Source organism: Tupaia chinensis, unplaced genomic scaffold (assembly GCF_000334495.1).
Source record: "Tupaia chinensis unplaced genomic scaffold, TupChi_1.0 Scaffold000212_1, whole genome shotgun sequence".
In the NCBI taxonomy this organism is placed as follows: domain Eukaryota; kingdom Metazoa; phylum Chordata; class Mammalia; order Scandentia; family Tupaiidae; genus Tupaia; species Tupaia belangeri.
In genome coordinates, this window is record NW_006159687.1 from 3,953,714 (window position 1) to 3,965,667 (window position 11,954).

Below are 11,954 nucleotides of genomic sequence, written 5' to 3' on the forward strand. Positions count from 1 at the left end.
GAAACCTAGCCACTGCGACTCCATCTTGGGGGAAGCTTCCTGTGTGTGTCTGGGGCCTTTACCCGCCTGAATGTTTAGTATCTCCGACCTTACCACCAGGCCAGACGAAGGCAGCTGTTACGACCTTACCACCAGGCCAGATGAAGGCAGCTGTGACGGTGGGAAGCAAGACGCCAGCGCATCCGTGCTTGTAAAGAGAGCACACACGCCATTTACAAACTAGAGATATAAACGTTTATTTCACAACTCTGTCATAATTCACTTGCTAGCAAGACACGTCCTGGGGGCTACGGCTGAAAACCAGGATGCGAGCTGCCACGTATCGCCCAGGCAGGGCACAGGCGTGGTCACTCAGGGTCGATGCGCTCCTCTCTCGGGCAGCGAGGACTAGTCGCACCAGCAGGTCCAGCCCCGGATTTACTTAGAGCCACCTCCTTTTCTAGGGCCATTAGTCCTCATGTCGTGCCAGATTTTCACTAGAGGCTCTCTGTTCTTCCAGATGAGTTCATGACCGTAAGTAATATACCATCTGGAGAAGAGGAAACCAAACCGGGTCCACGTTACCGTGCGAACGCTAAGTACCAGGATGACATCACGGGGCGTTTGTGACCAAGTCTGAGGGCCCAAGGGCAGGAGGAAGGGGATCACGAGCAGGGAGGTACTCATCTCTCTCTCTAATGGGCACACATGTACTAAAAAAAATAACAGAAGTTAAACGAATTAAGGGTCAGCCAATAGCATGGTGCTTAAGGTAGCCACTGTATGCTCGAGTCCCAGACCCAGACACGTGGACACGTGTGTGTGCGTAAAGGAGGGTGGTGGGACAGAGGGGCTGCGGCGTGACCCTCTCCCCTGGAGGGTGCATTCTCTTTCTGTCTCTCTAAAAGCAAGGACATGTACCCTCTGGGAAATTTTTTTAATTTTATTTATTCAGTCATTTAATTTGACCAGAGAGAGACACGCAGAGAGAGACACGCAGAGAGAGGGAGGGAAAGTGAGAAAGGAAGCCACCAGGTCCAGGACTCGACCAGGTCCTGGACACTTCCACATAGTCAGCCACGTGGAAGTGTCCAGTGCCTCAACCACCATGCTACCCATTGTCCCCCCCCACCACTGGAAAAATTTTTAAATATAAAAATGTCTAAATCTTTTTAATCTGCTTATTTCAAGCAAAGAGTCAATTGCTTTAATCTTATAAGTACATGCTTCTGATTCTAAGTCCAAATGTCATTGGTCATTTAGCTAAGCCAAAATTAGGAAATTTTTTTTGAGAGGTTTCTGCTATAGGGCACGTGCGCTCGCCAGAAAGAGAGAGACAGAGAGACAGAAAGTAAGAAATCACCCCCCAGAGGGGATGGCCACGCAGCAATCCCTTCTCCTCCATTCTCCTCTCAGGATCTCGGGCACGCACGCACACGTGCCTGGTGTGAGTTTAAGCCACCGGGTCCGGGACTCAAACTGCGGTCGACTACATGGGAGTTCAGTGTTATTACACTAACTGCTGAGTTATGACACTAACTGCTGGTCCCCTGACAAGTTACCTTCAGGTCATTTCTTATCTGAAAAATGGAACACCTCACAGGACTTTAAGAATATTACACTAGCCCTTAACTCATAGAATGAACGAGAACCAGCTCCTCAGCTCAGGCTACGCAGATGCCGCGGAAGCTGGGAGGACTGACAAGGCGCTCTTCAGTGTGTGGGAGGATGGACTATGGAAACTGTGCATGGTTTCATTGTTTTGCACTAAAATTCATTGTTTCCCCAAGAACACAATGAAGCCCCCTCATGAAGACCAGGAGTGTGCACGCAGAGAGCAGCAGAATCAACACGAAAAATAAAGTACAGGAAAAAGAGAACCGGCAGGTGGTGTGTTAAGGCCCTGGACTCCCACATGAGTGACTGCGGTTTGAGTCCCAGACCCAGAGGCCTGAAAATCATGCCGGCGTATGTGCATGCGTGCCCAAAATTCCGAGAGGAGAATGGAGTAGGAGGGACTGTGGCGTGGCCCTCCCCCTGGACAGTGAGTTCTCACTTTCCCTGTCACTGTCTCTCCGGCAAGCACACGTGCTTGGCAAAAACTAGAAACAACAAAACAGACATTAGATGTCCAAATGTAGATGAGAGGGTCAGAAAAGGTAAACTCTGGTTATGGTCGAGGCCCAGTAAAAATGAAAAGGAGTTAAAATTAGAAATAGCAAAGAGAAAAGTGCCTCCAACTTTCAGATCTGGGACTTCAAAATGCATCTGATGCATCGCTTCGGAATGGAAAAGGGCACGTGAGCACAGTTAAGGAGTGAGAGCCTGCTGGGAGCAGCCCGTAGGTACCCACGGGGGCCCGCACAAGCTCCGCGCACAGCAGGCCCTGGCCCTCAGTCCTCGTGCCTCCCGTGCTGTGCCATCACATCAGTTTCTACTACTTACAACGCGTGCTGTTAAAGCTAGAACTCGCATGCTATTCTTTAATCATCACTAAAACTTATAAATGGCATAATGGCATTTAATTCCACCGCCTACTGGGCAAAACTGCTTTACTTAGAATAGATTTTTCTACTTTTGCTTAAATTGACAAACTTAAGGTATCCACCATCATGACACAAAAACGAGTCAAGACAAAAGGCAACAACTATGCAAGAAATGACAGGCCCAGCTAGTAGATGGCACGCAGGCTGGGCAGCTGGGTCCCGCACGGCTGACATCGCGGGCTGAGTCTCAGTCCAGGTGGTTTGAAAAAACACCCGGGCGTGAGCACCTGTGTGCCCCAAACCTCGAGAGCATGGAAGAGAAGAAGCTGCGTGGCTTCCCCACTGGGGGGTGATTTCTCACTTTGTCTCTGGCAAGAGCATGCACCCTACAGCAAAGAACTAAAGAAAGGTGGGCCATTAGGGGCCTAGTGTGTCAGACAGACACGGCCTTCCCTGGTGCTCTCCTGGCTGGGGGGCTCCCACAATAGGGCATCCCACAGATGCTGCTGAGCTCCTGTGCCTTAGGCAAGGCCCGCACCTGAAGCGCAGATGGAAGCAGCTTGACCACAGCGCCTGCCGCACTCGGTACAGGGTGATGCAGCGAACCAGGCGCGGGTGGGTTTAAATCCCCTAAGGAGCCCTGCCTAAGTGGAGCTGCTTAAGCAGAGCTCCTTAAAAGCTGTTTGGCCTGGGTGAGGTCACTCTGTGCCCCAGATTCCCATCAGTAAAACGAGGGCAACAGCGTGACACGGGTAATGAGCAGGGAGCCTGCGTGGACAGAGGCACAGGCGGGGGCCCACACCAGCCAGTGTCCCCGGTCACAGCCTTGGTCACGCCACGTCCTCCACGACGCCCGCTGCAGACAGAAGTGGCTCTGCAGCTCCGTGCACCTGGACAGCTCAGGGCACAGGCAGGGGAGCGGAGGGCAGAAAAGCCTGAGGGCCACATGAGGGCTGAGGGCTGAGGGCTGAGGGCTGAGGGCGGGACGGGGAAGCAGCCCTCAGGAGGTGTTAGCAAAATGAACAGATCAGTTCGGTTGACTTGGGGATAAGGGTAGAGCAAAGGGACCGATGATCTTTCTAGAAACGTCCAGGCGGGGGCGGGGCTGAGGTCATATCCCATTTCGCATGGTGAAACCAGGTAAGGCTAAACCCCCCACGGAGGGGGTCCTCACCCTCCCAACCCCCCTCCTGCCTCCACCCACCCTCTGCCTTCCTGAGGGGAGGGAGGGAGACCGGAGGAAGGACTTACATGCCGAAGAGCGCTCCCCCGAGATGGGCTGCGTGATCAAAGAACTTCCATCCCAGGATCATCCCCGCAGTATCCATGGCGATAATGGCTTTTAGGGCCTGAAAGCCAGCGAGAGAGAACAGAAGCCGTACAACTGGACGCCCCAGCTGTGCACCACCGACCCCAGGACTTGCCTTCAGGAGAATACTCACGTTCCCGGCCGTGAATGTGAACATTGGAAGGAAGATAATGGCGAGCCTCCCTTCTGGAATCTTGGTGCAGACAGCAGCCAGGACGGTCATGATGGCGCCTGACTGCAAACGAACGCATGGGAAACCGGAAACTCAGTGAGCAATGCTTGGTGCCCAAGAGAGGTCACTCGCCATGCGCTAGGGAGCACGGAGCGTGGCGGCTTCTGGTCACTACGTGCACAGCATCAGGCCAGGCGCTCCGGGGGTGGCAGTAATTGCCTGGAAAGACTGAACTTGTTACAGGGAGGGAAGATGCCCACCCGTGAGTGCTTAACGCATGTCAGGGGCAGCCCTAGAGTGACAGGCATCCTTCTGTGTAGTGCTAGGAATGAACTCAAACTTCAGCAAGGCCCCGACCTGGGAGACAGCCTGCATTTGCAGTGGAGTCCACATGTGAGGGATTTCTTCCAAGTGTGACCTTTTACTGTAGAAACCCACGTGAAATTTGCATCCCACTCCACGAAGACAAACGCTTTCCCTAAAAGCTGTGAGTAAACACTGGGCCCCAGGGAAGTGGGCCTCTTTCCCAGGGCTCTGTAGGAGCGGCCCTCACAGAGTCCTCCAGGGACACACTAGCAGCTGCCTGCCTGGGAAGTGGTTTCCCAACTACCTCGCGCTGCAGAACAGAAATCTAAATTCAACAGAATCTAAAACCCACAGCTCGAGATCATCAACTACTTGTTATGGCTAAACAGTTTTCATTGTAGACATTTAGCTTTTTTTTCTTTTATAAGAGAATCACGTATCTTTCCTGGTCGCTACATAATTTTCCTAATTCCTATTGATAATGGCTATAAAGTATCTGCAGGATGAATTTAACATGAGCCCTGCTCCCAGTCCCTCTAACCCGGATCACTGTCCCCGTTTACAGCAGCCACCCCCTCAGACTCATCACTCGAGATTCGAGTCCTACTAGCGAGTCAGCGCCCAGCAAGGCCTGTGGGCCCACCTCCTGCAGCTGTCCCCAGAGCTGCACTTCAGGAAAACGTGCCCATTTCCCGCCACGAATGTGGACTTGCAGCACCACAGGAAGACGGAAATAAGGAAAAGCAAAACAGCAGTTGGGCTAGGGCCGGGAAGTCCAGCGCGCTGACATCTGGTAGAAGGAGAACTAAGCTCAGAACGAGTAAGTGATGCCAATTTCGCGAAGGGTGGCCAGGTGCTGGCTGGGGGAAAGGAGGTGGTAGAGCGTTCTAGGCAGAAAGACAGCATAAGGCAAGAGAAGGTCAACAAGCAGACGTGGCACAGGCTGCGGTGCGGAGGCCGCGCAGAACAGTGGGCAAAAGGGCCGCGGCTGTGTCCCCCAACAAAATTTTAACGAAGAGGAAAACCAATTAGGGGTTAGCATCCTGCTTAAGAGCACCTTAGGCATACTCACTGTGTACCATGGAGGTCAAATTCCAAATGAAACACACAGTCTGAGTCTAATGAGGGGCAGAGACAGACACTCTACAGAGCAACTGCCTGCACGGCTCAGGGGAAACGAAGGAAGGCTATGGAAATGGCCAGGTTTTAGGTGGCCACCGAGAAGGGATGGACGAAATGCAACACATGAGCTTAGGGGTAAATAACTATAAAGGATTTCACTGGAACGACTGACAAACTGGAATACGGGACTACAGATGAAATAAAGTATAACACCAATGTCCCGTTTCTTGAGTTTGATTAATAGTACTGTGAGATACGTCAGGCTACTTGTGTTCTCTGAAAAATACATGGAAGAATTGGGGCAAAGGACTAACATATGAAACCTCATCTAAAACCAGTTAGGAAAAGGACAACATAGACGTAATATGATAAAATATGGCAAATGTTAGTAACTGGTGAATTTGGGTCAAGAATATTTGGAGTTCTTTCATTTTTATTTATTTTTTAGAGAGGTTTTTGCTTAGAGTACATGCACTCGCCGGACAGACACAGAGACAGAAAACAAGAAATCACCTCCCAAGGGGGATGGCCACTCTGCAATACCTTCTCCTCCTGGGATTTTGAGTATACACACGCACACATGCCCAGCACAAGTTTTAAGCCACCGGGTCCAGGACTCAAACCACAGTCAACTTCGTGGAAGGCCAGCGACATAACCATTATGCCATCTGCTGGCCCCTCATTTTTATTTAACTTGCTATACATGTGCTCACCAGAGAGACAGAGGGGGAGGGAGAAAAGTACCCTCCAATAGGTGAGTGGCCATGCCACAATCTTTTCTCCATTTTCTCACCCTGTCAGGATTGTGAGCACACATACATCCAACCCAGCATGTTTTCAAGCCACCAGGGCTGGGACTTGAACCGCAGTGAGATCAGGTGGCTCTACCACTAAGCCTTAGAACAGCCCTGGAGATCTTCCTAAGTGAAATGTAGAGCTAGATGTTAGAAAAGAAAAGCTCCTAGAAGAAAATATCAGAAAAATCTTTGTGATCTTGCAAAATTTTGCCAACTAACTATAGGCACCAAAAACATAATCTGTAAGAGAATAAATGAATAATTTGGACATCACACAAGTTAAAAACTTGCTCTTTCCACCATCTTTCTGTGCCACCATAATGACCACCCTGGCTGGTGCCCTCAAGAGCATCAACTGCCGAAAAGAGAGGTCCACGCCAGGTTCTCACCAGGCCGTGCTCAGTCACTGTCCGCTCTCTGTGATGGTGAAGACGGTTACACTGGCGGATTTGAGGTCACAGATGACCACAGAGCTGCAGCAACGGCTGGGGCCCCCACTGGCAGGTCGGCCCCAGGTCTGATGTGCCACTCCGAGATCTAGAGACACGGCGGCATAATCTGCTCCCATCGCGTTCCTTTGGTTTCACTGCCCTGACAGCCTCGGCTGGCGTCATGGACCACGAGGAAGCAAAGACGGAAACGTACAGGAGGGAGAATCCGGAGATCCTTCTCTAGGGATGCAATACACACATACAAATAAAATGCCACAGTGGGCTCTAGTGCTCCCCAAACAGAAGCTTACGTTCTTCGGGAGACACTGCTAATAGACAAACCAGACCGAGAGGGAATATCTACCAGCTGTAAGTCTGGTAAGAGACTTGTATCTAGACCATATAAAGAACTCTCCAGATTGTGGTAGAAGTTTTTTTTTAAGAGAGATTTTTGCTGTAGGGCATATGTGCTCGTCAGAGAGACAGAGAGAGACACAAAGACAGAAAGCGAGAAATCACCCCCGAGGGGGGATAGCCACACCATAAACCCCTCCTCCCCCACTCACTTCTCGGGATTTTGGGCACACACGCACATGCGCCTGGCGTGAGTTTTAAGTCACTGGGTCCGGAATCAAACTCTGGTCGACTATGTGGGAGTCCAGTGATGTAACCACTAGGCCATCCGCTGACCCACGTAGCAACGTTTTTTTTTAATGGGCAAAATATTTGAAGAGACACTTCCAAGAAAATATACGGACAGCAAATATGCACAAAAGATAAGTCATATCATCATTAGGAGAGTGAGAATTACAGCCGAAGACACCACAGTGTAACTACTAGAAATCAAAAAGATAAGTCATATCAGTCATTAGGAGAGTGAGAATTACAGCCAAAGACACCACAGTGTAACTACTAGAAATCAAAAAGATAAGTCATATCAGTCATTAGGAAAGTGAGAATTACAGCCAAAGACACCACAGTGTAACTACGAGAAATCAAAAAGATAAGTCATATCATCATTAGGAGAGTGAAAATTACAGCTGAAGATACCACAGTGTAACTACTAGAAATCAAAAAGACTGACCATACGAAGAGATGCTAAAATGTAAAACATCTGGGGACCAGCAGTTGGCGTAATGGCTATGTCGATGAACTCCATGTAGCCAGTCGTGGTTCGAGTCCCAGACCCGGTGGCTTAAACTCACGCCGGTCACGTGTGCGTGCGTGCCCAAGATCCCGAGAGGAGAATGGAGAAGGGATTGCAGCGTGACCATCCCCCCTGGGGGGTGATTTCTCACTTTCTATCTTTCTGGCGAGCGCACATACCCTACAGCAAAAACCTCTCAAAAAATTAATAATAAGAAGAAATAAGAAATCTGGAACTCATATACACTGCTAGTAGGCAAGTATTATTATATAATACTATAATTGGGCTAGCAGGTGGCATGGTGGTTAAGGCACTGAACTACTACATGGTCAACCATGGTTCAAGTCCCAGACCTGAGGCCCACAATGGCATTAATATACCCAAAGATTTCACCTTGTGACACCATAAAGGAACTAAATTTTCACTTAACACATATTACAACTGATACAACCAAATCCAACACATTAATTTCTGGGGGACATCCAATCACTGCCCAATAAGACCAAATTCTAAAACATTAAACTTCATGAAACAAACTATTACCCAAAACGTAATGGAAACACGTTAATTTCTGGGTAACACCCAACCACTGCCCACTAAGACCAAATTTTAAAACATAAAACCTTAGGGGACAAACTATTACCCAAAACATAATGGGTCTCTACCCTTTCATATTATAAAGGTTATTTCTAGAAGACAGCATCCACTTCTTTTGATCACTGGTTTCTTAGTACCATCCTTGCGAAGGATTATTTCAGAATATAGAATTATTTTGTTTTAGGAATCACTAACTCTTTGAAGAAAATTATTATGAGTCCTAGAGATCCCAGATGTCCCTAGACCTAATACAAGCTGCCATCTGGCCTAAACAGGGACACTAGCTCAAGGGCACTCCCGTGAACGGGTGAGGCTAACTGCAGGACAGGACAGAGGAAACACGCTTCCAAAGGAGAGCCTAACAGAGGTGAGTGGACAAAGACACCCAGTGCCAAGGCGGAAACGGGGAGAACGTGAGGAAGCCATGACCTCGACTGTATGCTAAAGGGGAGAGGTGCAGGTGTTGGGATAGGCCAACTCTGGAGTAGGGACAGGAATCAGAATTCGACATTCGAGATCACCACGGCCATGTGACGGCCAAGATGGCTTCTATGTAAGTCTCTAACGCGTGGAGCTCTTCCTAACGCGTGGAGCGCTTCCGAGCTCCTCACTCGTACGTCCTGGTATGGTGTTAATCCCTGCCTGGGTGGAAACGCGTGCGTACGCACACACACGCACACACACACACAGCCCCACCATCTGTTCCCTCCCTGCTCCAGGTCCTAAAGGGGCCACAGCAACTTCCAAGGATATCGGGCCACCTCGGCAGGCGTGGGTGAGGTTCCCCGAGGCACACCGTATGTGGGCCGTGCTCACACTTACTCTGAAACATCCGCCTGGCCGCTCCTTCTCCCCCAGACCTCCCAGCACACAGTACATGGAGTGGAACAGCTGCCAAATGGCAGGCCAGCGCTCTCGGCTTCAGGGCATACGTGCAACTTTAACATTAAAAAAATTCTTGGGCCAGGCAGTGTGGTGGTTAAGGCACTGGACACTCCTGGACCGGGTAGCCTGCTTTCTGACTTTCCTTCTCTCTGTGTGTCTGTCTGTCTCAGGTCAAATTAAAATAAATGAAGGAATAAGTAAATAATTCTTAGCAAAAAAAAAAAAAAATACAAAATTTCTCAATTTACAGTAGAATTCAAGTTGAAACTTTACTTTCTGAGGAGAGAAAACCCAACAAAACTCTTCTTTTCCCCAAAATGAAGTAAATATAATTTAATTAGTTGTTATTAAAGGGCATTAAAATTTTATAAAGTTCCTCTAAATTACTTTTTCAGAGATAATTATTTCCCATCTACTAAATTGTCATAACTATGCAATTCTATGTAAAATTGGCTTTGTTTTGACTACAATTTACTTATTACGCATTTAATTTAAAAACTAATTTTCATTACCCTGGAATTTTCTCATTATGACCTCTATATAAATTTATGTTTAAACAAACCACAACTTATTTGACAAATGTCTGAGTTCACACTCATGAAATGCAATTTTTTTTTCACTTGTTCTAGTTTGAGGTTTTTAAGAACCTAATGAAATTAGACTTTTTCTCCTCAGAAAAATATCCCATTCACTTGGGGTTGGCCCTGCAGCCTAGTGGTTAAGGGAGCTGGATCCCACATGGCCAGTCATGGTGTGACCCCATTCTCCTGGGTCATCAGAAAAGTCAGGACGCGGGACCAGCAGTTAGCATGATGGCTATGTCACTGGACTCCCATGTAGTCGACCACGGTATGAATCCCGGACCCAGTGGCTTAGAACTCACACTGGGCGCCTGTGTGTGCCCATCCCCCCTGGGGGTGATTTCTCGCTTTCTGTCTCTCTGTCTCTCTGTCTGTCTGGCGAGCGCACGCGCCCTATAGCAAAAACCTCTCCAAAAAAAAAAAAGAAAAGGAAAGGAAAGAAAAGCCAGGACGTGTTTTTGTGTTTTCCTGCGTGAAAGGACTGTGCATCAGGACTTTCCCAAGGCCCATAATCTCAAATACAGTACTGCCATGCTCTATTAGTTTTGGGTACTAGCTTCTTATCCGTAAAATGAGAGTAACGATTGTCCAAGAACCCATCAAATGCTCTCCCAGACCCTCTCAGCTTTTGAGAAAGGTCTCCCCACTCTCAGAACCTCCAGAGTTCGCTAGAGAACTCTCCTCACTTTAGTATAGTAAGATATATATACAGCCTCCTCTCAGTTTTATCTGCTCGTGTGGCTCCAGGCCGCCCTGAGCGGATACTGAAATGTGAGGGTGCATAACGGCACAGTATCTGCATATAACCTCGCACACCCTCCCATACACCGTACCATACCCAAGACAATGTATTAGGTTGGTGCAAAAGTAACTGATTCTGCATTGCTGCACTTTGCTGTTTGAGGGGTTGGTGGGTGGCACAGGGGTTAAAGGCGCTAGACTCCCAATTAAGTGACCACAGCTCGAGTCCTGAACCTGACAACTTGCTTTCACTCCTCCCCTGCCCCCACCTTTCTCTGGTCAGAAATTAAAATAAATAGGGAACCAGCAGTTAGTGTAATGGCTATGTTGCTGGACTCCCACGTAGTCGACTGAGGTTCGCGTCCCGGACCCGGTGGCTTAAAACTCACGCCGGGCGCGTGTACGTGCGTGCCCAAGATCTTGAGAGGAGAATGGAGGAGAAGGGACTGCGGCATGACCATCCCCCCTGGGGGGTGATTTCTCGCTTTCTGTCTCTATGTCTCTCTCTGTCTGTCTGGCGAGCGCAAGCGCCCTACAGTGAAAATCTCTCCAAAAAAAAAAAAAGAAATTAAAATAAATAAAATAAAAATAAATAATTCTTAAGGAAAAAAATAAAATTTCTAATTAAAAAAAGAAATCTGTTGATATTGGGTATATTCTTAAATATGGTTATGTTACACACACATCATTTTAACATGCACTTCTCGCTTTCGTTTTTTTGCTAATGACTTATTACTTGCTGTTTATTTTATTTGTATTTTATTTTTTATTTGTATTTTAGACTACGGAAATGATGTTAGACAAAAAACAAATCTGAGTGATTCTCTTATTTGAGTTCAAAATGGGTGTGTAAGGCAGCAGAGACTAATCCCAACAACAGCCACGCCCGGGCCGGGACTGCCGATGGACATACCGTGCAGTGGTGTGCAGGAAGTCTTGCAAAGGAGGCAGCAGCCCTGAAGAGGAGCGCAGTGGCCGGCCCTGGACGTGGAGGACGGCGAGCTGAGGGCAAGTCAAGGCTGGCCCTCTTAAACTACACTCTAAGGTCATCAGCATTTGAAGGAAATGGGGAAGGTGAAAAAGCTCCAAAGTAAGTGCCTCAGGAGCTGACCCAAAATCAAAAAAGCTGTTCTGAAGTATCATCTCTTACTCTACACAACAATGAACCATTCTTTGATCAAATTGTGACATGTGACAAAAGTGCATTTTCCGTGACAACCAGTTCAGTGGTTGGACCATGAAGCAGGTCCAAAGCCAAACTTGCACCAAAAAAAGGCCGTGGTCACTGTCTGGTGGGGCCTGGTCCAACATAGCTCCCTGAATCCCAACGACACCATCACATCTGAGGAGTGCTCAACAGGCCAGTGGGACGCGCCAAAAACCGCACCCGCAGCTGGTGCT

At 48.4% G+C, this 11,954-nt stretch overlaps 1 protein-coding gene across 1 annotated transcript in view; it reads right to left on the reverse strand.

The window, feature by feature from the left end:
- Positions 1 to 211: 211 nt before the first annotated feature.
- PARL (presenilin associated rhomboid like) overlaps positions 212 to 11,954 on the reverse strand; it is a gene marked incomplete at its 5' end in the record, with an annotated part of 47,242 nt that continues 35,499 nt past the window's right edge. The window contains 3 exon segments of the mRNA XM_014587435.1: positions 212 to 529; positions 3,717 to 3,814; positions 3,908 to 4,009. Of these exon segments, the coding sequence (XP_014442921.1) occupies positions 418 to 529; positions 3,717 to 3,814; positions 3,908 to 4,009 (312 nt within the window).